Below are 25,491 nucleotides of genomic sequence, written 5' to 3'. Positions count from 1 at the left end.
ATCTGTGCAAAGCAGTGACTTTCATCTGACGGGAAATTCTGCACTAGAGTAATTTGTTTTTCTTTCAGAAGGCACATTTCATTTATAGAGGAGCATTCAAGTCTCACAGTCACTGAATAGTGGATGCCTTGCAAAACTCCTTTCTTTAGTCGGACACTAAACACATTAAGATTGATGTGCTCCAATAATAGATGTGCAAAATATTTGTCTTTTGAGATTAAATATGATGTACATCTAGTTCAGTATTTAATGTAAAAGGCCTTTTAATTGTTTTCATCCCACCATAAGAGTTAAATGAAATAAGGGATAAATTGCTTCTTTCATAATTAGATTGAAATAGCTGAGAGGTAATCCTCTTACAAAGTTACTGCAGCCGGGCACTGAGTGCTCTTGGAACATCATGTGATGAGGCTCTCTTGAGATTTCAGTTGTTCAGTGGGATGGTGCTTCTGGAAACAACACTTCAAAACCAATTGAAAAGAAACTGTTCTGAGTCAAAATTCTAATTCAAATTAGAGGCAAATTGCACTATTTTCATAACTATTTCCATTTTCCCCTCCTGTATAGATTTATCTACAATACTATATTTACTCTGTTCCTCTCGTTTCAGCCTTTCTGTTTATACACCAGGCTGCTTTTAAAGTGCAGCAAGGTATGTAAACAACTGAACATATTTGCAGTTTTTTGACATTTCTGCTAATCTATAACTATTATTGTTAAATCAGGAGCTGATGTATCCTACTGATAACCCAGCATTGTAATGTGTCATATGCCTAGCTCTTTATTTATTTTTTGCATGTTGTTGGGCTCTGGAGAAGAAGAAATAAAGGACCAATTAATGTGTTCAATTTACATTGCATGCTGACATATGACCTTATATTGTACTTTAATTCAGGACAAACTTAAAAGAATTGACTAATACAAGCTGCTTTGGTTATGGTGGTTTCTAAATGTCTTCATCTCAGCAATAATTGGTCCAAATATTTTTTTGTCAGAACACAATGGGATAAAATGTCATATTTCTATGGTAATCAAAGTCATTAAAATAGCTTTCCAAAGATTGTTAATGTGCTTCAGTGATCTTGGGTCAGAGTTTATCTTTTTCTTTTCTGTCTGCAAGAGGTCAGGGTCCTTTACAGCAGCACCCCTAAGGCTGATGGAGTTTGCCCAGGTCACTGCAGCACGGCTGGTGTTTTATGGTGTTTAACCGGGGTCATCACATCTGAGACACTCATAAACAGAAAGCTAAAGACCTACATTTTTGCTGTGTATCTTGACCCTGAATTTACCGCCTTCCAAGTGTGAGAAAATAAAACGTGAGACTTTTCAAGTGTAAATACAGCCAGTTTAGGGACCACAATGTCAACTTCAGAGGTGGAAAGTATGTATATTCAGTTTAGTACTGTACATATGTACAATTTTGAGGGTACTTGAGTATTTCCAATGTATGCTTCTTTATACTTTTACTGCATTACATTTCAGAGACTTTTTACTCAACAACATTTATCTGACTGCTATATTGCTAAATTGTTTTTTACATTAAAAACATGACATCAACTTTTAAAAAAATGCATAATGCATACCCACACAGGTGTTAGCAGATGTGTTTACTCGTGTACATTCTGAATCCAGGACTTTACTTGTTGTGGAGCATTTTCACATTGTGGTTTATATATAAAAGATGAAATCTTTAATTTTTGTGTCACAGTAATATTTGTATTATGAGGTCACTTTTAGCTGTTTGACGTTTCCAGCCAGAGGGTGTCCGGTCAGGCGTTCACCTGATTGAGCAGATGAACCTGTAGCAGAAGCCACACCAATACCTCCACCTGCTGTCTGTGTTCACACAGGGAGGTCCCGCCCTCATGGTTCAAGCTCGTTTTCTATTGGACGGAGAGATGAGCGAGTGATGCCGGTGTGGAGCACCTGGTAGTCAGTCATCGGCCCGGGCTTCAGTGGAGCTGCGCATAGTGAACCGAGAGTACACAGCAATGCGGACGAAGAAGGGCAAAAACGAGGGGAATAGTCCGTTTTTCCTCTAACATCCCGGCGGATCGGGGCTTTGCTCGGTCGTACGGAATGATTTAACGGGGATTACGCACACGAAACCGCACAGAAAAGGGACATTAACTGGCTGGGAAGCAGCTCCGTGGCGGATATTTTCCCGACAAAACCTTAACCTACATTTGTATTCCCAGCCCCCGGGTCCTGTGGAACAGTCCGCTATAAATAATGATTGCTTGAATAATTTTTGTCTTGTAGCGTTTTTTTGCCAGCAACGCTTCACGTTTTTTTTTTTTTTTTGCAAACTCGCTATGGTGGACTCCCCTACCATGAGGAAGACTTTTGTGGTCCCAGACATAAAGCCATTGGATTTGTATGACTGTACTAAAGCAAGAATATGCGCAAGTGTCGGATGGCTGTTGGCAAAGTCCTACGGCAGTGCAGGTAGGTTCGTCCCAGGCTGCGGGCCTGGTGAGTGTCAATGTTATGTAGAGAAGTCATGTGAAGACCACTATCCCTCTGTTGACCATCAATATTTATATCCTGCTCAGCAGTGTAGCGAAAAGCACATGCATGTAGGGAAACTAGAGTGTGTGTGTGTGTGTGTGTGTGTGTGTGTGTGTGTGTGTGTGTGTGTGTGTGTGTGTGTGTGTGTGTGTGTATAGCTCAGCGGTTTTCAGCACAAAGAGCAGCAGATGAAAGGGGGACCATGCACGGTGCGGGTTTTTGTGACTCTGACACATGTCATTTGTTCTCACTCAGTGAGTGGTCACATTTTAAAGGTGAGCTGTGTGTGAGTCAGAGGAACGGGCCTCCTCCCTAGGCCTTATCACGATAACCCCATTTTGCCGTATTTCTAGCCGCCAGACTTCAGACACAAATTGCAGGCTTACTGGGTATGTTTTTTAATCCGGTTACATATAGCACATGGGGCGTAGATGATGGCTTTCAGTAGCCTATACCCGGTCCTCACTCTCCGCGTTGACAGCCACGAGGAGCCAATGTGAACACCAGTTTTTAGTGCAGTTCATATTCAGGATCAAATAGCTGCGTGTAAATAGCTCATTGTTCACTTTAGTGAAAAGAGTGAAATACCTTAGCAATTTGTCAGTGGCTTTCTTATATTCTCAGTCAACAAACGCTTGTGAGAAAACCAGCCAGCCACTGTGGTGCACAACACACCCACCTAAGAAATGAATTGTGTTGTGTAGACCACACGTATCATAAGACATAGACTTGCCTCAGGTTTCCAGAGACAAGGAGAAGGACAGCGCCAGCTTCTGACCCTGAGGTGATAAGAAGTCTTCTTTTGTTTTAGAGCACTCTCTAGTAAAGATTAGATCTCTCATAGAAGACACCAAAAACACTATGCTCCTTTGTTTCATTTTGAGTGCACACAGTAGTCTAATGATGGATGTCTTGGACTGTTTTTCCTAAAGTACTTTGGTTACGTTTACTTAAGTGACACAAGATAAAAGGCAGTATATAGAAGCACATTCTTATTCCTGGGATGTGCATGTAAGTAAATACTCAAGGTTTGGATCACAGATGGCTAGAAGGATGTGTGAGGTTTACTCTATTTTACTATATTCTACACGGTCCCAGGCCGGCCTTGTGTCCAGAACTACAGGCTGCTGCAGCTCTGTTTAGCACCTCAACCACGCCCCTCTGGTCAAAGTCACTCTCCATGCCGAGATACAAGAACATGAAGAACATTTCTGCAAAGTCAAGATGACATCATCTAGTCCCCTCCCAAAAAGCTCAGATGGGTGGAACAACAGATAGCACAACAGGAGGCAGACCGGGTCATCTGGTCCTCAGCTCTTCCAGGTCAATTAACCTAATGATAACAATAGGCGACATTTTTAATCTCTGAGTCTTTACACTACAAAATGGACTTTCACATAGACGGCACACTGTTTGCGTCTCAAAACTTTATTTAGATAGAGTAATGCTAAGGTTAGACAGTAGCTTTTAATGGGAACTGGTAAGCGCTAAATTATAACTAAATAAAAAAAGATCTCTAGTCTTTATATAGGTTACCCTAAATTGAATCCATGTGCAATCACGATAATCTGAAAGCTGCTTATAGGCTTGGCTTGGACTGAAATACCTATGCTAGCATGAAAACCCCCCAGGAAAAACCAATGCACAGAAACCAGTTTTAAACATAGTCACTACAATATTATGAGCCTCATCTTCACCACTATTAAACCCATAGTGTAAACATCTCAAAAGACTCTATAAATATATCAATTTACAACAGTGCCTAACATTAACAGTTTCTCTAAATGCTAAAGAAAAGAGCTGCTGCAATTATTTATCTGTCTCCTTTCGCTAAGGAAACACAGAAGCATCCTTTTTATGAGAGGAAAGGAGATCTAGCATCCCCACAATTCTTTGCACCAGCGATAGAAAGCACACAATGTGGGTGTTCCCTATAGGCTGTTTGATCCACCTAGTGACATCATGTTTGGACTTTCATAATAACATCAAGAACCAGCATAATATCTCATTACTTGCTCTAATGCGCTGTAAATAGTTAGTGCTGGTTCATCACAGTTATAGATGTCAAAAAGTACTTTACTCTTTTACTCCTTTTTTTTTTTTTTTTTGCACATATTGGTCTATTCATATTTCCACATTTACTTTATGAGGCTTTATGCGTTTTAAGACGTGCATTGTAGATGTTTGGCTGCTCAGTACCCAAACACAGAGACTGTCTTATGATCTTTTATAATGCCTTGACAAGTCATTTATGTATAATGTTATAATCAAGGTGAAAGAAAAGAGGTTGGGCAAGGTTGACATTTATGATCTTCCCCTGTAGTCGTTGTGACAGATGAATCATTAAAGCGTGACTCAAACTAGTTTGTAACTTTACTTCGGAATGAGACCAGAAACTCTTGATTCACAAGTTTGGAGGCTTGGGAGGAACTAGTTCACATAAACTGTCCATACTTTTTACCTCATCTGTTAATAAGTATATTCCCACTGATGAAACGGCTTATTGCCCATATGTTTTGGCCATCAGTCTCTTTGTTACCCTCCCCTGATTTTTGGGGCAGTGAAACCAAACCACCTTGTACCTGCATGTTTCAAAACGTGTTTCTTTTACATATTAGTTCCACCTAGCTACAAAGCTGCATGGATCAAACTGAAAACCTATAGGAATTATTACTCATCATCTCACCAACCATGTAACTATGGTGAGTCAACAAGGGACAAGGACCTGAGGAGGATGTTTAATTGCTTTTAGTGTTTACTCAAGATGTAGGAAATCCTATTGGTTCACTATATGAAACTCCCAGACACGGGTTAACCCCTTGATACAGTTACTGAGTCGCATTGTGTTACTGGATAATGTGAGACTTTATTGAAAAATAAGTAATTTCACAGGGAATACGCTACATAACGTTATACAAAGATTTGATTGGTAGATGGTGTCTAACTTGAGGACACTTCCCAAAGGCAGATGCATCCTGCACACTTTGTTACTCTGTTAGGCTCTCAAGCACCCATAATGTAATCACTATCTCCGTCTATAGGATGTGCGTCTGTGTACTCTGGCCCTTTAATGCAATTTAAAGCGACTGTTTCTCATGTTATGCTAGAGCACTGTCAGTGAGGATGTAGTACAGGATACACAGGGCTGTTAGGGACGGCATATTTGTGGCAAGTTGACCTGTGCATGTATTGGGGGTTGGGAGACGCCTCGTGTGTATTGCTTGGTGTGTGCTTTTTCCTTCTGAGCACAGCCTATCAGATGTTGGTTATTGATTCATTGATTTGTGTGCATGCATATTTTTTCCGTTTCAGCGATTGACCAAGGGAGTGGAACAGATGAACTGTCACATTAGCTGAAGATGCAATGCAATGGAAGTTTATTGATGATTTAAGAGATTCCTTCGAGCAAGAAGATGATGCATACGTACATCTGATAAATGCATCATCTCTTCCAGTCTTGTCGTAGATGTCTAAGCTGTAGTGTTTGTGTCAGCTTTACCATTTCACTCAGAACTGGTGGTCACAAGTAGGTTAGGGTGTTAACATAGCCCCTGTCATTACTTCTTGATTTTGGGGCAACAAAACAGAACCTGCTTTGTTGTATGAGAGTGGATAATCATCTGTGTTTGATCCACCACGTGATGAGTGTTTATAGCTCAGTTCTCCAAGGAGGTTTTGGAAGTCCCAGTCAACAGCCTTATCGAAACACGTAATGCTGAGTGAATACTTTTGTTCTCCTGAAGTAGCATTCTAAAAAAACAAAATTGTCACTAAATGGGTATTTTGATTGGGCAGCTATGCATGCACTGATGCCTAAACATGACGGAGGGGGGGGGGGGGGGGGGGGGGGGGGTTAAGTATGGCTGATCTTAAACTTCCTGTCTGTATGCTTACCTTGCACACTTCTGCATATCTGAGCTCTTATGAATTATTTAATCTGTGACAGGGTTCCTGAAGGGTTCCAGTAAGCAGCCGGTTAGTTAGGTTTTGCAACCTGCTGTGCCATGTCATTAATAGAGCGGGTTAATTCATATTAACTGTGACAACCTTCTTGCAATCCAATGCTGATTGTTCCACTTAAATGTAAAGTGAGAAGGGATGCATGGTGGGGGTCTTGTCTGGTTTAAGCTGTGGCTGATTTTCACCAACCTCTGTTTGGACATGTTTATGCTGCTCTGTGACATCACCAGCACGCTAGCTCAGTCAGCCAATGAAGCAGAAGGACACATGGCTCCTGTTATCAGTAGGCGATCAAGCAATGTCAGTCAGGACAGACGGGAGCTAAACACGGCTGAACTGCTGCAGCCATGACGGCAAAGCTGCAGCAGTCCCACTATACTTTTTATTGGCTTATCTTTCTTACAGTTTTACACACCAGCTCACCACTGAAATGGTGCTGTTGTCTTACTCGATTTGTTTTTTTTTTTATTTTGAGGATAATAATAACAACGTGGCACTGCTGTAGAGGAATTCTCATTTTGTTTTCCGCCTACAGTTACTGTACAGAACACCTGCAGGTGGTGGGGATTAAGTCTCTTGGTCAAAATCTTCTCAGTATGCTCCCTGGAACCTCTCCACTTTATGACTGATCGTCCTGCTCACCCACCATGATAATGTGGTAACGTGTTAATAAACTTTGCCTGCGTTTGACTTCCTACTTGGAATAGACGATAAGCACTGACCCCATGACCTGTGACAGAGAGGCTGTTGCTCCAGTTTGTGCGCACACACACACACACACACACACACACACACACACACACACACACACACACACACACACACACACACACACACACACACACGCTTGTGTTTTTAATCAAAATATTTCCCTGGAGGTCTATTGATGTCAACATTATGGAGGCATCACAGTCCTTTTGGCTTGGGTGACCCTTAAGGCTGCCAACTGGTCATTATTTGTTGTACATTCTATTCCTTTTAGTTAATTAACATTAGGTGTGTGCTCTCTGATGATTGTTACAGTTTTGGAAAATTGTGTAAGGATACACAACCTTGAGTTTGTTTCTGTGACACTAAGTCATTGTTCACGGCCAGACTGTCTCATATGGAAATCATGCTCATATCGATCTCTCTCATCTCACATCTCACTTAGTTGTGGCATTTGCATCCTGCTTTGCCTTCTGGGGGGAAGTTTTTTTTTTTTTTATATATATGTCATTGTGGGAGGAGTTTATTTTCTTTTACATGTATTATGTAAGTACAAGGGACTAGAGCTAGAGATGGGCGTGTCACAGTAAATACAGCAGTAAAGTGTAGCATTGTAGTTCTGGCAACCAGGAGCTTATTTACAACAAAATGGACCGTGTGTGTGGCATGACTGACAATACCGTCCGACAACTATAGTCATCATGGTGTGAGAGTGAGAGACGGAGAACAGGGCATTGTCAAATCTTTGAAGCTGGGCGTTTTGTTATGTTGATCTCAGTGGATTCATTACATGACTTTATAATGATACAGCAACATACTGACACCTCCCTTGTAATAACCCGTTTGTTTTCTGTTTGGCACATCTGTAGGCATGCATAAGTTTCTCTTTTCAGACAGAGAGCTTGTCAACTTGTTTCCCCAGAAGGCCCTTTAACACTTATTCCAGTGTGTTTGCACAGAGATGAGGCTGTTGAGTGTGGTGCTCTGGATGCAGAGAAACCAGTTTCACAGGGGGTGTGTCCAGCATATGTTTTTATAATTACGTTTGTTTGTTATTTACAGAAAGACCAGTTAGAACAGATTCTTTAAAAATCGTCAGCTAGCTACTAATAGAGAGTGCTACATATTGCTTCACTACACTTTCCTTGAGTTGAGACATAGTTTGAGTTTTCTCATTTGCTGTTAGTTTTTCATCTGGTTGCTTATCTCTGCTTCTGAGATTGACAAAGTCTCTAAACAAGTGGCAGAGCGTCTTGTAATCTGCAGATGCCAACCTCTGAGCTCATCATGCCCCACTGCCCTTGATGCTTGCTCTGCTCTACTCACTCGTATGATTACAGCTCGAGGGTATTTGGTCTTAATCTGCCGGCAAACCTGGCAGAAAGCAGGTTTCCATGCCATCAACAACAAAAAAAAAAAAACATGCTCAAGATGATCATTTACGACTAATTAGAGAAAATTCCTCCTATTTTCAAACATTCGGAATTTCACCTATACATCTCCCTCAACATGTTTGTACAATTTTGCAACCAGTTCTCTCCAAGCTCCACTGTTCAATGAACTTATCTAACTGTGTCTGTATGTTTTTGTCTCTTGGTAGAGAGTGTCCCTGCAGAGCTGCGTGACCCCTTCTACTGTGACCAGTATGAGCAGGAGCACCTTAAACCGCCAGTCACGCGCCTCCTGCAGTCCTCGGAGCTCTACTGCCGGACGTACGGCCTATTATTGGGGGGCACCGGCGCCGAGGCACAGCCCAAAGACAACGTCGCCCTGCTGCAGCTCCTCTCTCAGAGAGGCATCGTCTCCAAAGACCAGGACACACCGGTGACCGATGCAGACCTCCGACACAAACCCATCAAAATGGTAACGTTATGCTTCGGTCATAGGAACCGTAAACACATAGGTGATGAAGCCACACAAGTCTGGCATGCAGTGTTGTTGGTAGTGGAAGGGATTGAGTCAAAGAAATGTCAGAACTGTTGTTTGTCTATCGCCCTAAGGAGTGAATGTCTCCTCCTGTGGAACCGGATGCTTGTGCGTTTCTACAGACTCCTGGATAGCAAAGGGGTCGAGTAGGCTCGGTTGTTGATATAGGGGCTTGTTTACGCTTTGATTCTAGGGATTAAAGGACATCAAAAAGACCCCACTCATTCAATCCTGTCCCCATCCCCCCATGCTGCCCCCCAGCTGATCCCAGAGGATGAGTGGATCCAGATGCTAAGACAAGGGGCAGTCATGGTGACACAAGGGAGGACTACTTTGAGAAGGAGGGAGTGTCAATAGATGTTCCAGATCCGGACAATGGCTAAATCGTTCTAGTGAAACTTTAGATTCTGTGTTGAGAGAGTGCTCAGGGCTGGCCCAGTGAGTTAAATCAAGAGAAACTGGTTTGTCCTCTTTCCCCTTGAAAATGGATCTCTCTCTCTCTCTCTCTCTCTCTCTCTCTCTCTCTCTCTCTCTCTCTCTCTCTCTCTCTCTCTCTCTCTCTCTCTCTCTCTCTCTCTCTCTCTCTCTCTCTCTCTGTGTGTGTCTGTGTGTGTGTGTGTTGTACACACATAATATAGTACTGAATTCTTCAGCCTGAAGACCTAGAGATAACTAGTCTATATTCAAACTAGGAATCTTAACAGTCTGAAAGGAGAGGGATGCTTTTAGGTTTGTTAGAACATATACTTCTTTCTTGCTTCAGCCGACTCAACAATGACTCATTGTAACTACATTTTAGTATTGATACAAAACCTCTCTCTATACAGATTATTATCTTCCTCAAAAAGTGGCATACAACTGCATTTGCCCGGCTATCTTGGTTCATGCATTTACAGGCTGTTAAAGCTAAGTAGGGAGTCTCCAGGGATCTGGGTGGATAGTGTTGTTTTTAGGTGAAAGCTGTTTGTTCCGCCGCTGCTGTCTCCTGGCCTCTGTAGCAGGTGCAGCACTGCTGGTGATGATTAGCTTAATTGTATGTAGGAAAAGGTGTGCATGCACTTGTAACATTTTCTAAATTAAATAACATAATTGTGTGACCATAAGCAGTAAAGCCTGGTGATATGAGCATTTGGATGTTAGTTAATGTAATATTGTGGTACAGCTACATCTAGTATGAAAAAATGAATGTAAATACTTGTTGTTGTACTTTGGAACCAGACAGATTGTTTTGTACAGATAAAGATGAAAGACTCAGCACAGGAAGAGCGCTGGTAAAGTGGAGAAGGTTGCTTTAATGGGGATTTCCTTTCTATTTATAAATACCAAGTGTTTTGCCCTATCCTGTACCTACCTACCTCTATTTCCAAAAAGTAATTACATAACAATGTAAGTCTCAGTATCTATTTCAATCTTTTGCCATCAATTTCAGTGCTTCTATTGTGCTTTGGTTTAGTCTTTTGATAACATCTCATCAATCATTAGCCTAAAGCATGTCACATGCACTCTCCTTATGCATTGAATGTGTGGTCATATAGTCCACCTACTAGACAGGATCACATACCTACTTGCCCTGGATGGATTTCTGACAATAACCACCTGCACTGACAGATATGCCATTGTATACCGTGGCAACAACAAGGCATTCAACGGAAAACATTTTTTATGCTAGCATGAAAGATTAAAAATTGTAGTTTGTAGACTACATCATCATCATTACAGCACCAGCATTAATGGGCTGATGACACAGTAGATCTCCTTCATGCATGATGTTGCTGTACTTTGTGTGTGCGTGAGTCTGTCTGCTTGCGTGCTTCTCAGTTCTGGGTGATGCATTCAGGCCAGACCATGGACCATCTCAGCTGTAAATCCTAACCTTTAAACTCATATTTCGAATGGTACTGTTAATGCTGCATTGCCTGTTTGATGCTTCGGTATATGAGCCTTCCAGTCGCTGCTTGGCCCTGGGCTCCACTCTGAGCTCGTCTGTCACTGACTGGCACTGTAGCTACAGTGTGGCAAGCAAAGAAAGTGGGTCACGCTGCAGCAGCATTAGAAGGATGGAGCATCAATGTGGGTCTTGGCTAGTAAATGGCTTTGGAGCAGCAGCAATCTGCTGCAACACTGCTGTATATTAAATCTTTAAACGTCCATGTCAAACCAGAGGATAAGATGTACTGCATGTACAGAAAAGTATGTTGAGTCACGTTTGTCGCTGACAAGTTAACACTACTGCCAGTTAATCTGCCAAGCCTTAAACTGTTGATGGCGTTTCACTTTGTTATTGATACATCACACATATGACATTTGTTGTTCATTGCCGGTAATTATGAAATTTGGCCCATGTATAAATCCAGGGATGTAGGCTTACACTAACCCATAGATGCTGGTACTGGCTTGAGTTGCTGGACCGGCATCAGTGCAGAGCGCCAATGACCCACTCTATATAAAACTACACTGTCGGTGCTCTGATCAAAGTAGGGCAACAAAAAAAAAGACACATCAAACTGTAAGCTTCTGCTACATGATGAAGAAGCGTTTACTGTTTCTAGACCTTGAAATTCCTTAGTAAATAATTTGATAAACAAATATTCACGAAGAAAATGGTATGAGCCGCGTGATCTGGGACAAGAGGAAGGTCCCTCTGAACTGTAGGTAATATGAGGAATGAGGTCACATCTAAAAATGAATTAGTTTGACAAAATAAGCTCAGAAAAGAAGGCAAAATGTATTTATTTACTTATCTTGTTTTTTTGCATGCTGCTGTTACCACTATATCTATAAACTTTTTAATTTAGCTGGAAACATGGTCTAAAAGTCAATCTCAGTAACGTAAATATGCATTATTGATTTATATGTGTATTGTAAACCAACGCACGCTGGACATATCTGTAAAAAAAGGTACTGACAATAATTTTTGAAATGTTATGTTATTTACCATTGACATTATCTTGTAATAGTTTCCACAAAACCCCAAAAATGTTGAACCTTGAGAAAATAGGTACATGGATTTGGTTAATTTAACACATAGATGTGTATTGATGCAACTTGAAACAATAAATCAATGTCACTTCTCCTGCTACCCAAGCTAGCATCAGTGTCTTTACAGGCTGGAGTTGTCATAAAAGGGAAGCTTTGTAGATGGCACATCCTTGGGGCTAAGCAGAGGAACCCCCAGCTGTGTGTGTGTGTGTGTGTGTGTGTGTGTGTGTGTGTGTGCGCGCTCCCACCCTACTGGTAACTGTCCTTCTGGTGGTGGCCCAGCCCAGATTAGAGATAATCTCCCATGCAGACTGAACGTCATCATCGACGATTGGATGACACGCCAGAGATGACCACCATTGCATCTACCATGTCTCACAACATCAAACTGATTCGTTACATTTCTTGGTTGAGACAGTAGAATATAATCCTAATTATCCATTTCAAATATACTGATATTGATTACACTAGAGATGGGGTTAAGCATTTGTTCCCACAGTGACAAAGTAAGTCATGTAGCTATAATGCAGCTAACCCTCTTCCCGGTCCCCTGTTGGTTTTGGATAGGCGCTGACACTTTGTCTTAAATCATACTGCTGTGTTGGCAGGTTTCTGGTCAAGTGAGCATCAGTCAGGAGATTAGTTGAAAATAGAAGTGGCACACTATCAGAAATGCTTTCCATCATTTTACACCATTTGTTCTGCTTTGGGCCTTCACTGATTGTAGAGTAGTAATTGAACGTATCTACCGTATGTTAAACAAGTTTGGTGTAAAGCTGGTTTTCCTTGCTGAAACGTACAGTTCTTATACATATAACCATTTGCTTTGAGAGAACTTCTTGTCTAAGATCCCCTGCTGGGCCTCAGACCTGGCTGATCCCCTTGTTTGTCTCCCCCTCGGTAGGCACCAGGCAGGAAGGGGGGGATGGGGTTAAGTCATATTTCAGACATAATCAGATTTTGCTCTCATCGTAATCTCGCTTAATGATCCACAAGATGCCTTTGCCTTCTTTGTACGACTGGTTGTTGACATGATTATGCAAGCAAATTCGCCACATAGAGCCTTTAAAGATTTTATGTCTATGGGGTTACTTGATGGGGTATTACTTTTTCCTCTCTCTGTTGCATTGTTTTGATGAGTGCTAACTAGTTTGCTGGTTGGATTTTTCAGAGTAGAGGGCCGGTACTAAGCCAGTGGCACGGAGCAATGCTGTGGTCAGGCTTGTGTTGAGATGCATTGTGGGTCAGCTGGTTGGTTGTTATGGTGATCTGGCAGGCACCTCTCTCCCCTCTCATTAGGGAGACTTGTGATTTAGCTTAGCGAGCTCTCCTGGGTCTGCAGCGGGAAATCCACTAGCAACCCCCCTTCTTCCCGTTTATGCTGCACTTTTTTGTCATGAATCACCCTCTACTCTCTCCTCTGTTGTACAGTAGGACCACAGGGCTGGCCACTTTCACTAGGGCTGTCATTCTTTCTGCTTCATTTCCTTTTTTCTCTCTCTCTCTCTCTGTCATCCTGTCTCCTTTCACACTGTGACAATAGCTCCAACCTATGATTACACTTTGTGGCTAAATGCAAAAATATGTGACTACATTAAATCGCTTTGAGTGTTTGAAACACAGCCACTGGCACAATTCTGCAGCAGTCTGTTTCTTTTGTTCTCAGTCCTACTGTACCTTTACAGAGAAAATAATGCTGCTGAGTTTTGTAGTTGAGTATAATCTCAACACAGTTGAGTTGAGTATAATCACAGAAACACAGGTCAATATAATGCTGCCCAGTACAACCCCACCACTAACAAAGACCCTATTAAAAAACGAAGTTGAATTAACAACTCTTACATTTTGTATTAATATTGCAAATGCACGCAAAACAACAACAGTGGTTTGTCTGTTTGCATCAGAAAGAACTCATGCGAAACAGTATCTTACATTTGCTCAGGATTCTTATTTTGGGCTAAGTATTTTTTTGTTTTAAATGATAACATAATATATTGATAACATAAATTAAAGTGCCAATCCCTACCATGTTTTAATAATCTATGTCAGATTGTGGCTAGCCTTGAGAAGCCCCAGTCCCTGTAGCAGGCCATTTGTCCCCTTCTGTACTGCAGACATTTCCTCTGGACAGACAAGTCATGCCACAGACGCACAAGCAGCATCATTCTGGCAACAGTGTTGGGGAGGGCAGGCCAGCAGTGACTGACTGCAGCACATCCAGAGAGCCTGGACCAATGCTATCTGACAAGCCTTTGCTGGCATAGCCCGCCCTGCCTGCCACAGCACCGGGTCTGACCAGGTCAGCACTTTACGTCAGGGTTGAGTAGGCAGACATGCAGACAGGGCTCATGCACGCAGCTGGACTGCCACCAGCACCCATCTGGGACAACGTAAGAGGTTAAAGGAAGAATGTCTGGCCTCTAAAGTGGAATTCATAAGTAGTAAAAGGGAACAGGCACTGATTTCCACAGATTAGGCTCAAAACTGAAGGTTTGAGATTGAAGGAGTGGCCCCATGACAGGAATGTGTTGTTTTCAACCTGCCTGTCCTCTCTGTTGTCCAGAATTGATTATCATAACAAGGTGCTGTTGCAATTAGCCGATAGCCAAAAATACAAGGATCATGCGCTACATTTCTTTACCATAAACAAAGGAGTTATTAGAAAATTATTATTATCTTAATAATTGCAAAAGAAAAGAAATGGATGAAAACCTGGACAAATGAAAGGAGTACTTGATCAAGCATAAACCCCCTCTATAAATTAACAGTACTTAAAGTGGTTTAAATATCCAAATCATTTACAACAATGTGGAGGTCAGACATATAAAGTGCTGTTGGTTGTTGATCCATGGCACATACCCAGCAAAACTTCTAATGAGCTAACAGGTTTATAGAGTTAAGGCGCTCTGTTGGACTGAGCTGACAATGTTGATGGTGCATTTTAATGGGCTCTAGTCATTAGAAAGGGCTCTTTGATGTTCTCCTAATTATAATGAAATTCACTTATGTCTGTTGGATGCAAATGCTTGGCAACGTCAAATATGACATTTTTATAGTTTGATTCTTGTATTTGTGTGTTTTAAAAAAAACTATCTTCATTAGATTTTATATCCATTATGTTGTCTGACAAAAACAGATTCATATGCCAAAACTGCAAAAAAAAGACATGGAACACCTGTTTATTACCGGGAATTCATTGTTGTGCTTCCTGGTGATCTAGTAACAACACCTCATCCTGTAGTCTGTTGCACATGAGTCATCCAGCAATATTTCACTGTGCAAAAGGGAAGGGCAGCACGCTGAAGAGAAGGCAAATAAAGGTAAAGCAGCTGAGGAATGACAGTCCTAGGACACGCATGTTATCATATTACGGGTCCATTGCTTATTTAAGGACTTAATGATTGTACAAACATGGGTCCAAAGTTCACCCGCAACTACTGATGTGTGCGTTTGCTTGTTGAAAACTCGCGTTAGTGTTTCTGCTGACTCACAGTTGACTTCTGGGGACCTCTGGAGGATGTTGCTGGTAAATAATGGTCGCGCCGCAGCAGTTAGCTGTGATCTCTGCTCTGCAGTAAGCAGTGCCCTGCTAGAGCAGTAAAAGTGTCAGTGTCCGCCATTATTGTGTTTGCTGTAATTGATTGACGCTGTCTTTTCCTTCTCCCATGTGATTGGTGCAGAGTGCTCACCTGGCAGTGATAGATGCCTTGATGGCCATGGGAGCTATGGAGACGGTGACTGCGGTGAGGACATGTGGTTCTGCCGAGCTCCTGGGTGGAGCCTCCAACTGGGAGGAGGCTCTGCTTCTTTGGGTTAATGGGGTAAGGAAGCTAAACAGAAACAATGCTCGTTTCAAACACACATCTTTGTATCAGTTTGGAAAATTACTTGTTCAGAATTTTACCTTCTTAAAACCACTGTTGTAGATAATCCAGTGTCTTAGCTCCATAAATAACGATGCTGTAAATATTTAACCCACTGTGTCTTACAAAGGTGATAATGCACAGTATACCGTAGATCTGTGATGTATGCATGGTAACCATTTTGTCGTCTTGGCATGCCCTCAGTTAAACCAGAAGTTAAGAGAATGTACTGAAGGAGCCCAGAATGACGCGTCTCAGGCCATGGCAGAGCCCCAACCTGTTCAACCCTCTGTGAGTATTGCATTACACATCCAACATATTTCTTTCTCTTGTCACACATCATTATAACCAGACATGCATGATAATCTGTCGAGGATTATGCACTCAGTGCTATAAAAAGGCACCCAAAGTACTGTGGATTAAGATCACATTGTTGGTTCTGCTACACTTGTAGGCATCACCCATTCGAATGCTACAAGCACAGCCAGTATTGGTTGACACAATAACACTAAAGGGTAGCGTCATTGCTTTGTCAACAATGTTGTCTTGTCATTACAAGAAAGTACCGTCATCACAGCCCTTTCTCAAGTTTGTCTAGTTCTTCCACTCTAGGCTTAATACCTCTCCTTGTGCTCCTGTTCTCCATTTCCTTGTCTTTCTCTATTTCCTGTCCCTCCTCCTCTCTGACAGTGTCCTACTCGCTGGTACTGGAAACTTGTTCCTGTAAGTTCCTTCCTTTCCTCTGCTCCTTCCCCCTGTCCCTCCATCTCTCCAGTGTCTTCATCAAATTTATCAGCAAATATCTGATGGTCAGGTGTGTTTTTTTTGTTTTTTTTTGTCCATATGCTGGTGTGAGAATACTAATGTGCATCACATCCTAACCTGCATTAAAGTGCACGTCACAGCAGAAATGTCAATAGGGCGGTTCACTGTTTGTTTGACAAACGAGTGGTGCATGAATCACAATTAGTACTCCAGCCGGTCTTGAACCTGCCATGTACAACCGGTTTCTCTGGTCCTGTGATTGTGTGTGAATGTCTGTGGAGGTTAACGGAGACCAGCTTCTAGTCAGCTGGTCCCTGCAGACAGTGAGCTGTTTGTATGTATACCGTAGTTTAACTGTTGCACCTGAAACATTTTTTTCTCCCTCTCTTGCCTTCTGAGATTCTCATTTGTCCCACTTTCTCCTGACAAAACCTTCCTTCTTTCTGCTCTGATTAAGTCACTCACATTGCATCTATCATTTGTTCACCATAGCTCTCTCTTGAACACATTAGCATGACCTTTCTTTGTTTTCCTTTCTTACATTCATACTGCAAGTCTGTTTTTAACATTTTCTGTTATCATTGTCACAGTGTGGATAGACTTTAGGGCGTCCAACCATGTTTGGAAAACCCTGACTTTGATGATGGTCTTAACATTAACTAATATATGAAATATTGTACATATAAACATTAACAAATTACCACTAAGGTCACTCTGCAGTATTTTATTGACTTGCGTGTGTGTTGTTGCTTTTTTTTAGCTCCGTTACAGGAAGGATAAAATGCAGTCTAAACAAAAGCCCATCTTTCCTGTGGTGAATGAAGTAAAAGACCTGTCCAGTGGTTGTGCTGTTGCTGCAGTCATACATTACTATTGTCCTGGCCTGCTAAGACTTGAAGGTACCAGCAAACATTATAACCTTGAACAGCTTTTTAATACTTAATATGCTTCTGTCAGTATAACACTTTTCCCCCACTCTCTGTAAGATGTTTGCATGAAGGAGTCCATGTCTGTAGCAGACGGCCTCTACAACCTGCAGTTCATCCATGAATTCTGTGACAGCTGTCTGAAGAGCTGCTGTCACTTGGCACTGGAGGACATGTTATACACCCCACAGGAGCTTCAGGTGCTTGCATTTAAACTCCTGATCATTAATCGACTGATTGAGACATTAACAAAAATATTCTTCTATCTTCTGTATACCTGATTTATTCTGTCTGATTTATCTAGATCAATTTGCTGAGCTTCCTAGCAGAACTGCTTAGCTGGTTTGAAGTACGAAGGCCAGAATTTGTTCAGCCAATAGACACGTTGGGTAAGTGTCGGCAAATGTTGTGGTCCTGTGTAATACTGTGTAATCCTATCAGTGAGATTATTACAATGAGTATCCGTGACAAAGTCTGATTGAGTGTTTTCTTTTTTGTCAGATGGATCCACACCAGTAACACCAAGTAGCTTGAGTGGTAGCAGGTATAGAAGCTGTCTGAATATGATTTAGCTTTTTTAGTAGTCTGGCATATTGTTTGGATGGTGCATTTGTTTGAACTAAAAGATTGTTTCTCTGTCTTACAGTACCTCCCCTTCTATCTTCAAGAAGCCTTTCCTACCCATCTCCTCTCCTGCGTCAGGTAAGATTGTCATCATTACATCAAGCCACAGTGTTTTGTATATGTTTTTACCATTTTACAATCTGGTTCACCTATTCCCCTCAATCCTTGTTTGTCTTTTAGTTGTTTTTCTTGTTGTGTGTGTATATATATCTTTTTTTCTTATTTTCCTTTTTATTGGTGTATTGCTTGATTTGTGCATCCCTGTGTGGTGTGCATGCCTTTACGAGTCTGTGTGTCCCCCATTGTACTCAGGATCTTTGACTCAGTCTACCTCAATGTCTCATATAGAAGGAGTTGGAAAGACATGGAGCAAAAAACCTCTCAGGTAGAACTCGTATGTTCATTACCATTAAAACACTCTTGTTTTACTTATTTTTATTGTACTTACACACGCTTATTTTTCTTCTTAGCCGCCCCTTGTCAGCGGTGTCCTTCAGCATTCCTTTTGGCCTGGACAGTGATGTGGACATCGTGATGGGCAACCCTGTGATAACCCGCTCTGTGAGCTCAGACCAACTCAACCCAGCAGGCCAAAATATGACCCGTGTGCCCTACTCCCCTCCTGAAGACCTCAGCCATTTGCTGAGCAAACCCCCTGGCTCCAACGGTCCACAAAGAGCTTCTTGGGCCACCCAGACTCCTACTATTCCAAGGTTGGCAGAGGAGAATGGCCTTGTGGCAAGTGAAACGGGAGAGCTGCCTACCATTGAAGAGGCTCTCCAAATTATCCACAACGAGGGCAAGATGGAGCCTCGTTTACACCCTGATGGTGCTCCTGATGGCTTCTACCTCCACTCTCCTGATGACCCTGCTAGTTCCAGACATAACAACTTACCACCCATCAGCTGCTCTGCCCCTACACGCTCAGGAATGATGTACCGGCCCACGGGAGAGTCCAAGGAGCCCACTCGCATCAGAAACGCCTCTGAATGTTCTCGAGATGATGACTCGGTCTTGAGAGATGGCAGTGTAGACTCTGATGCATCAGAAGACCTGCCTAAAGCCCAGTCCACTCCAACCACACCAGCTGCTGGTTCACACTCTGCCAGAGGCCATGGCAAAGAGGTGTCTGATAGTGGTGTGAAGATGACCAGCTTTGCAGAACGTAAAAAGAAGCATATTATGGATTCTCCTAAAGCCAGCGACCCCTCTTCTTCTTCTCAGATGACCACATGGGCTCAAAAGTCTGAAGAAAGCCCCAGCAAGAGCCCTCAACTCAACAATGAGATGTCTGAGCTGGGAACTCGGCTTGAAGAAAAGCGCAAGGCTATTGAAGCCCAGAAAAAACGCATTGAGGCCATTTTTGCAAAGCACCGACAAAGACTGGGGAAGAGTGCCTTTCTGCAGTTAAAGAAGGCGCAGTGTGAGGACGAAGGAGAAGGGGAAGGAGGGGATGGTCAGATCAGCACCTCATCCACAGAAGAAGACCTCTCTCGCTTGACACTTGAAGAAAGGCTAGCTCGAATGGAAGAGGAAGAGCAGCAGGAACAAAATGAACAGCGCCCCTCAGTGGAGGATGACGGTAATGTCAAAGTAGGACTTCAGCTCAACAAACAGGTCAGTCACTCCAAAGAAAAGGCAGGTACACCAGGAGAGAAGGGCTCTGGGACTCATGGTGAGAAAATGGTAGCTCCACTAGGGGACTATAACAATGCCGTGTCCAAGCTGACTGCAGCTCTTAGCTCTCTGCAAAGTGACATGCAGAGGCTGACCGAGCAGCAGAACCACTTAATCAAGAAGAAAGCTGTAGGTTCCAGCCCCAAAACCTCCACTCCAGCTCCTTCACGCCTATCGCGTGAATCCACCAGAGATTTTAATTCAGCCTCCTCTTCTCCATCTCCATCCCACAGACTCATAAACCACACCACTCCTCCTAAATCCCCTAAAGTCCACCGTAGAGCCCAATCTGTGCCCCCTAAAAGCCCCAAACCCCACCAACACAGCCGTTCCGTGGACGTTAAGGTTCCAACCCTATCAAGGGTCATGATGACCGCACCTCAAAACGTGGACCGCATCCCCCACCTTCGTCGTGTCAATCCTTGGCAATCGCATGACCAGTCTTTGTCCTCATTCACCATTGGTAACTCTGACAACCTAGATGAGCTGCGCTCATTTGGACCAACTCCTGTCCCCACGCCAACACTGACCCCTATACCAACTCCTACCCCAACTCCCCGTCATGATGACGCAATGTCAGAGGTCGGCTCCAATGACGATCATAGTATATTTAGCATGGACCTGGAGGCCGGGTCCTCGCATGGTCTTTTGTCAAGCAAGGACAGGCTTGCAGATGGGGGCTGCAGCTCTGGTGCCCCATCAGAGTGCTCCTTCGAGAGTGATGCCACTGCAGGGATGTTGAATGGCAAACGCAGTAGTCTGATAGAGATCTCGCTGTCTGCTATGCGAGGAGATGGGGAGGAGGACGACCAAGTACCGGACGCTTTCTCCGACTCAATGAATGAACGGACGGAGCCAGAGGCAAAAGGAGGGGTTGGTTTCTTTTTCAAGGTAGGCAATTATTATTGCTGTATGTCCTTATCTAAAAATGCTGCGTTTCTAAGGTCAGTGCATTCATGCCTTTTTATTTCGGTCTTAATTATTAGGATGACAAGGAGCGACCAGAAGATGAGATGGCCCAGCGAAGAGCAGCTTTGCTGGAGAAACAGCAGAAGAGAGCAGAAGAGATGAAAAGACGCAAACTTGAGCAGGAAAAAGAAAAGGAATCAAAGTGAGTCCCTTTTTTTGTTTCAGATACCTGCAATCATAACAAATGAAGACTGTAGCATATAATATCATACATTAAGATTGGTCATATTTGGACATTATTGTAGCCATATTTTTTAAGCATATGTCTGATTAGGATTCACTGATTTATTGGTGTGTATTGAATAAAACAAATTGTTGCCATCATTTGTCTGATACACCAGTTATGTTTTTATGCCTTCGCACCAGCAAAAGCCATGGCCATGGTCTGTCCATCTGCCTCATTCTAGTGAACGTGATATCTCAGGAACTCTTTAGGGAGTTTCTTCAAATTTGGTGCAAATGTCTACAAACAAGGCAGTAATTCTAGTCATCATTGGTTTAGCGATAGCAGTGTCACACATTGGACGTTTTACACAGTATCTTCCTGTACTTTTAGCAAGCCTCAGTGGATGATCATCGAAGGCTGGGGCAACAAAAGTGAGGACAGACCCCAGACTCCAGGCACCCCTCCAGCATCACGCACCCCACCAGTTGAGGGGACTCCTCAGCGCAGAGGAGACTTCACTCGGTTGGAGTATGAGAGGAGACACCAGCTGAAGATCATGGAAGACTTAGACAAGGTGCTGAGGCAGAAACCCACCACGGTTCGCGGTGTCAAGAAGCAGAGACCCAAGACTGTGTTCAGAGATGACTCCGTCCTCTCTCATAGCCCTGCCAGGGGTTTCATGGGTAAATAGTTCTTTACCCACCTTGGTCTCAGACTTTGTATGCCATCTTCCTACACACGAATGTATTTAGTTACTCAATATGGTTTATTTTTCTTCCTTCTAGGCACCAAGGTGTACTCCCGCTCAACCATGAACCTGTCCTCCATGGCTAATGACGCTGGAGGCCTGACTGTCAGGAAGTCTCCCAGGTAACTTGCACAGTGACGATGGCTTGTATTTTCTTAATAAATGCTTATAAAGTGGGAGGCACATAATATAGTCTAAATCAGTGTTCTGTGTGGTTATACAACAATAATATTTGAAGTCCCAAAGAAATACAAAAACGTCTTTTACACCTTTTTAATATATTTTTCATAGTAAACTCGGGCTGGGCAATATATCATTAGAAAATGTATATCTTACATATTACATGAGATAAACTATGATTCAGTGTAGTAAAACGAACATGGATGGTGTTTGTTGATTATGTACATATTATTATTGATCATCTATCAAAATGTGTCTGTAAATATCTCCTGCCAGCACCAATTACCTCCCATAAAATATTGTCAAAATATTGGTATCGAAGGTATTCTTTGTGTGCGTGTGTGTGTCTATGTATAATTTTAGATCGACAACTATAGGTTTTGTAGTAACTGTTATCAGTGTTGTCAGGGGCAAAGGTACATGTAACAAACAACATGTGCACACAGCCTCAAGGTCTATAACTGACTTTTCTCACAAAACTCTTTTTTTGCCTCTAGCCGTTCACACTCTCCCTCCAGGCTAATGTCACCAAGACGAGTCAGTGCTCACAACGGAGAGAAGGACTGGGAGAATGGCTCCACTATTTCTTCCCCTGCCTCAATCCCAGAATATACAGGTCAGTGACGTGTTTCCAACTAAACTCGATTATGAAAATGATTTCTATCTCATTGTTTTGTTGGCCTAATAACATTATGAAATGCTCTGTCTTACAGGACCAAAGCTGTACAAGGAGCCTAGCTTTAAGTCCAACAAGTTCATCATCCATAATGCTATCACCCGCTGCTGCCTGGCCGGCAAGGTCAATGAACCACAGAAAAACAAGATTGTAGAGGTAAACCATCCTCCTGTGTCAGAGTCCAAAAAAAAAGGTTCACCCTATCTATGTTATAAGTGACTGTGATTGCTACTGTACTCATCTTGTGTCTCTTCCTCTTCAGGAGATGGAGGCGAGCACGGGCAACCACTTCCTCATCCTCTTCAGAGATGCCAGCTGCCAGTTCAGAGCAGTTTACACCATGAACCCTGAAACTGAGGAGATGGTACGGCTCACTGGTATTGGCCCTCGGATTATTGCACCTGAGATGGTTGAGTCCATTTACAAGTACAGCTCTGACCGCAAGCAGTTCACTGCCATCCCGTCCAAAACTATGTCCATGAGTGTTGACGCCTTCACCATCCCTGGTCACTTTTGGCAAAAGCGCCCAGGAACTCCCAAGAAGCTTGGCACCCCCAAATAATGTCAGAGAGCTGGGTGAAGATAGGTAGAGATGTTACCATTCAGGGAACCAGCTCCCAGCTTGACTAGCTCCTTTTGTCCTCTGTTTTGGCCAATGAGGCACTTGAGATTGTGCAAAATCCAGCTAACTAGCAATGGACAGCGTGACTGATTAGGCTTTTGGCCAGCTATCAACCTGGACCCTCAGAGCAATTCAGTCAACTCTACACGCCAAGAGAAAGGGCCAATCACTCACTCATTCAGCCAATGTAGTTACAATAGTTTCTTTCTTGAGGGCTTCTGATTGGCTCTGCCTCGTCTACCTAGATTGTAAAATGTAATGCGACTGATTCTGTTGGGATGAAGAATTCTGTTTCCCTTGCACCCTGCCTCCTCATGCCTTGCCTTACCCTGCCCCTGGAGTCATTTTTGCAACTCTTAGGTAAGAAAAAGAGGGGACAGCCACACTGCCTTCGCCCACACAGTATTTTGGGCCAGAGTAGTTCCCGCCCCTCTCAATTCTGCTTGCTTTTCCTTTTGCTGCCTTTTCTTCTTCTTCCAGAGCTCACCCTCTCTCCAGTCTAGTGAGACGAGTGGCTCAGCTCTCAGTTCTGATAGGAGATCTTAGCTGAAAATGAATGGCAGGTAATGCTGCTCTCATATGAATGTAGAGCACACACTAACCACTCATTCCATTCAAGGGTGTTTTCACTTGGTTTGTCAGGACCAGAAAAAAAGTGTAGTGGGTGGTTCCTATGTGGGCTGCACTGGTGGTGGCTACTGTGGTTGTCTTTGGACTTGCACACCTAGAAACTGCCTGTGCCCCCATAGTTTGCGCATTCCACTCAATTCCAACTCCTTCAGCTGTAGACATCTGGATGTTTTTTTTATACTATTTTGACATGTTTTTGCTGGACAACTTGCTTCAGCCATTGAGAGCTGAAAGAAGAATGAAATTCATGTGACTTTTTCCTCTAAACTTGCTTTCTCATTTTCAACATGTGATGAATTGAAATGTTATCTGAGCTTATCTTGAAAAAAAATACTGGAAACATGAAGGAGGGCTTTACCATGTTTATTATTTCTTGGATACAGCTATGTGTGAAAATGATAATCAATGCTGATTTAATATATATTGAATGCTGATCACTTAGATTTTTTGACAATGATTTGTAAAAAGTAAGTTGACCTTTGTAAGCTACGAATAAGCTAGCCTGCTGCTTAAGCATTAGTGAGATGTATGTTTGAGATGAGTGTAAGAGAATGAAAAGAAATTGTCAAACAACAAAAAATTGCTGAAACCTTTTGTCTAGGATTAATACATCCTTTAGGTCACTAGGAGTCTGTTTCCTATTATATGATTCCCTGTTTGTGTACACCTGCATATAAACAGTAGGTTTCTTGTCGAAGGATCATTCTGGACTGTAACAGCCCTCATCTTCCCCACAGTCTTGAGAGACTCCTTCATATATAACTGGGGGGAATGTAAGACGCCATTGTAAAACACTTTGTTTGGCAGTGTTTCCACGCTGTTAGGAAAAACACTCGACCCTGCAGTTGCTTATGATCAGGTCAATATCACCACGCACCCTGTTGGAAATTGTGCTTCTTCCCCTCCTTTGCAGTCTTTAGCACTACAGCAGCTGCCGTGGTGCAGCTGTCTTCTTTCAAATCACTGACTGCCTCCAACAAATGTGTTTTGAATGTGATTCAGATGTGGGACAAAAATGTTAAGAGCCACATTCAGGAAATATGATGATTGATTAAAAGTGAGTGTGGAGGAGTGCATATGGAATTGGTGGATGTTTGTATTTATGTGTTTGTAAATAGTAGTATGTGGTAGTTAAACACTATTTTGATTCTGTGCAATTCTCCCCTAGAAATCCCCACGTTACCCAGAGGTGTATTTATTTAGTTTGCATTTGATGTTTAGTTTCAGGTTCTACCTATGTCTTTTTAGTTTAAGGTGGTAAGTCTCGCATTCATTTCATAGAAGTTGTCATAACATTTATGTTGTTTCCTTTCTCTTTTCTTATCAAACCTGTGCCAGCGCATTATGTATGATCATTTCATAAATTGACTATCCTTGGCAACTAGACCAGATGAATAAAAATCCTTTTAAAATCATTGTCATCTATGTTTTGTCATTCCCATTTTTATTTTCCCATTTGCCTTGTTAGTTATTAGAATTTTGATTGGGTGCAGTTGATCAGTTTGTGCTGCAGAAAGGAGCTTTTCTGGCAGATACTGAAAAAGCAACACTGATATGTTAA

General features: G+C 42.5%; 1 protein-coding gene across 3 annotated transcripts; it reads left to right on the top strand.

Moving 5' to 3' along the window:
• Positions 1 to 1,975: 1,975 nt before the first annotated feature.
• camsap3 (calmodulin regulated spectrin-associated protein family, member 3) lies at positions 1,976 to 25,345 on the top strand. 3 transcript variants are annotated; one of them, XM_068718748.1, is made up of 18 exons: positions 1,976 to 2,448; positions 8,780 to 9,042; positions 15,765 to 15,905; positions 16,152 to 16,238; positions 16,638 to 16,670; positions 17,473 to 17,611; positions 17,699 to 17,838; positions 17,943 to 18,027; positions 18,140 to 18,182; positions 18,285 to 18,340; positions 18,611 to 18,647; positions 18,733 to 20,830; positions 20,926 to 21,050; positions 21,465 to 21,757; positions 21,860 to 21,944; positions 22,500 to 22,618; positions 22,716 to 22,834; positions 22,941 to 25,345. In XM_068718748.1, exons 1-18 carry the CDS (start codon positions 2,316 to 2,318, stop codon positions 23,238 to 23,240), a joined length of 4,296 nt encoding a protein of 1,431 aa, XP_068574849.1. In that variant the 5' UTR covers positions 1,976 to 2,315; the 3' UTR covers positions 23,241 to 25,345. The 3 variants fall into 3 exon arrangements, with proteins under 3 accessions (XP_068574849.1, XP_068574847.1, XP_068574848.1); XM_068718746.1 differs by having other exon boundaries at positions 18,575 to 18,647; XM_068718747.1 differs by lacking the exon at positions 16,638 to 16,670 and having other exon boundaries at positions 18,575 to 18,647.
• Positions 25,346 to 25,491: the final 146 nt, after the last annotated feature.

This window comes from Cebidichthys violaceus, unplaced genomic scaffold, assembly GCF_023349555.1.
Source record: "Cebidichthys violaceus isolate CVI_PGR_0920_01 unplaced genomic scaffold, fCebVio1.0.p SCAF_23, whole genome shotgun sequence".
NCBI lineage: Eukaryota > Metazoa > Chordata > Actinopteri > Perciformes > Stichaeidae > Cebidichthys > Cebidichthys violaceus.
Note: the sequence above shows the minus strand (reverse complement) of the source record. Positions and strands in the feature narration are given on the sequence as shown.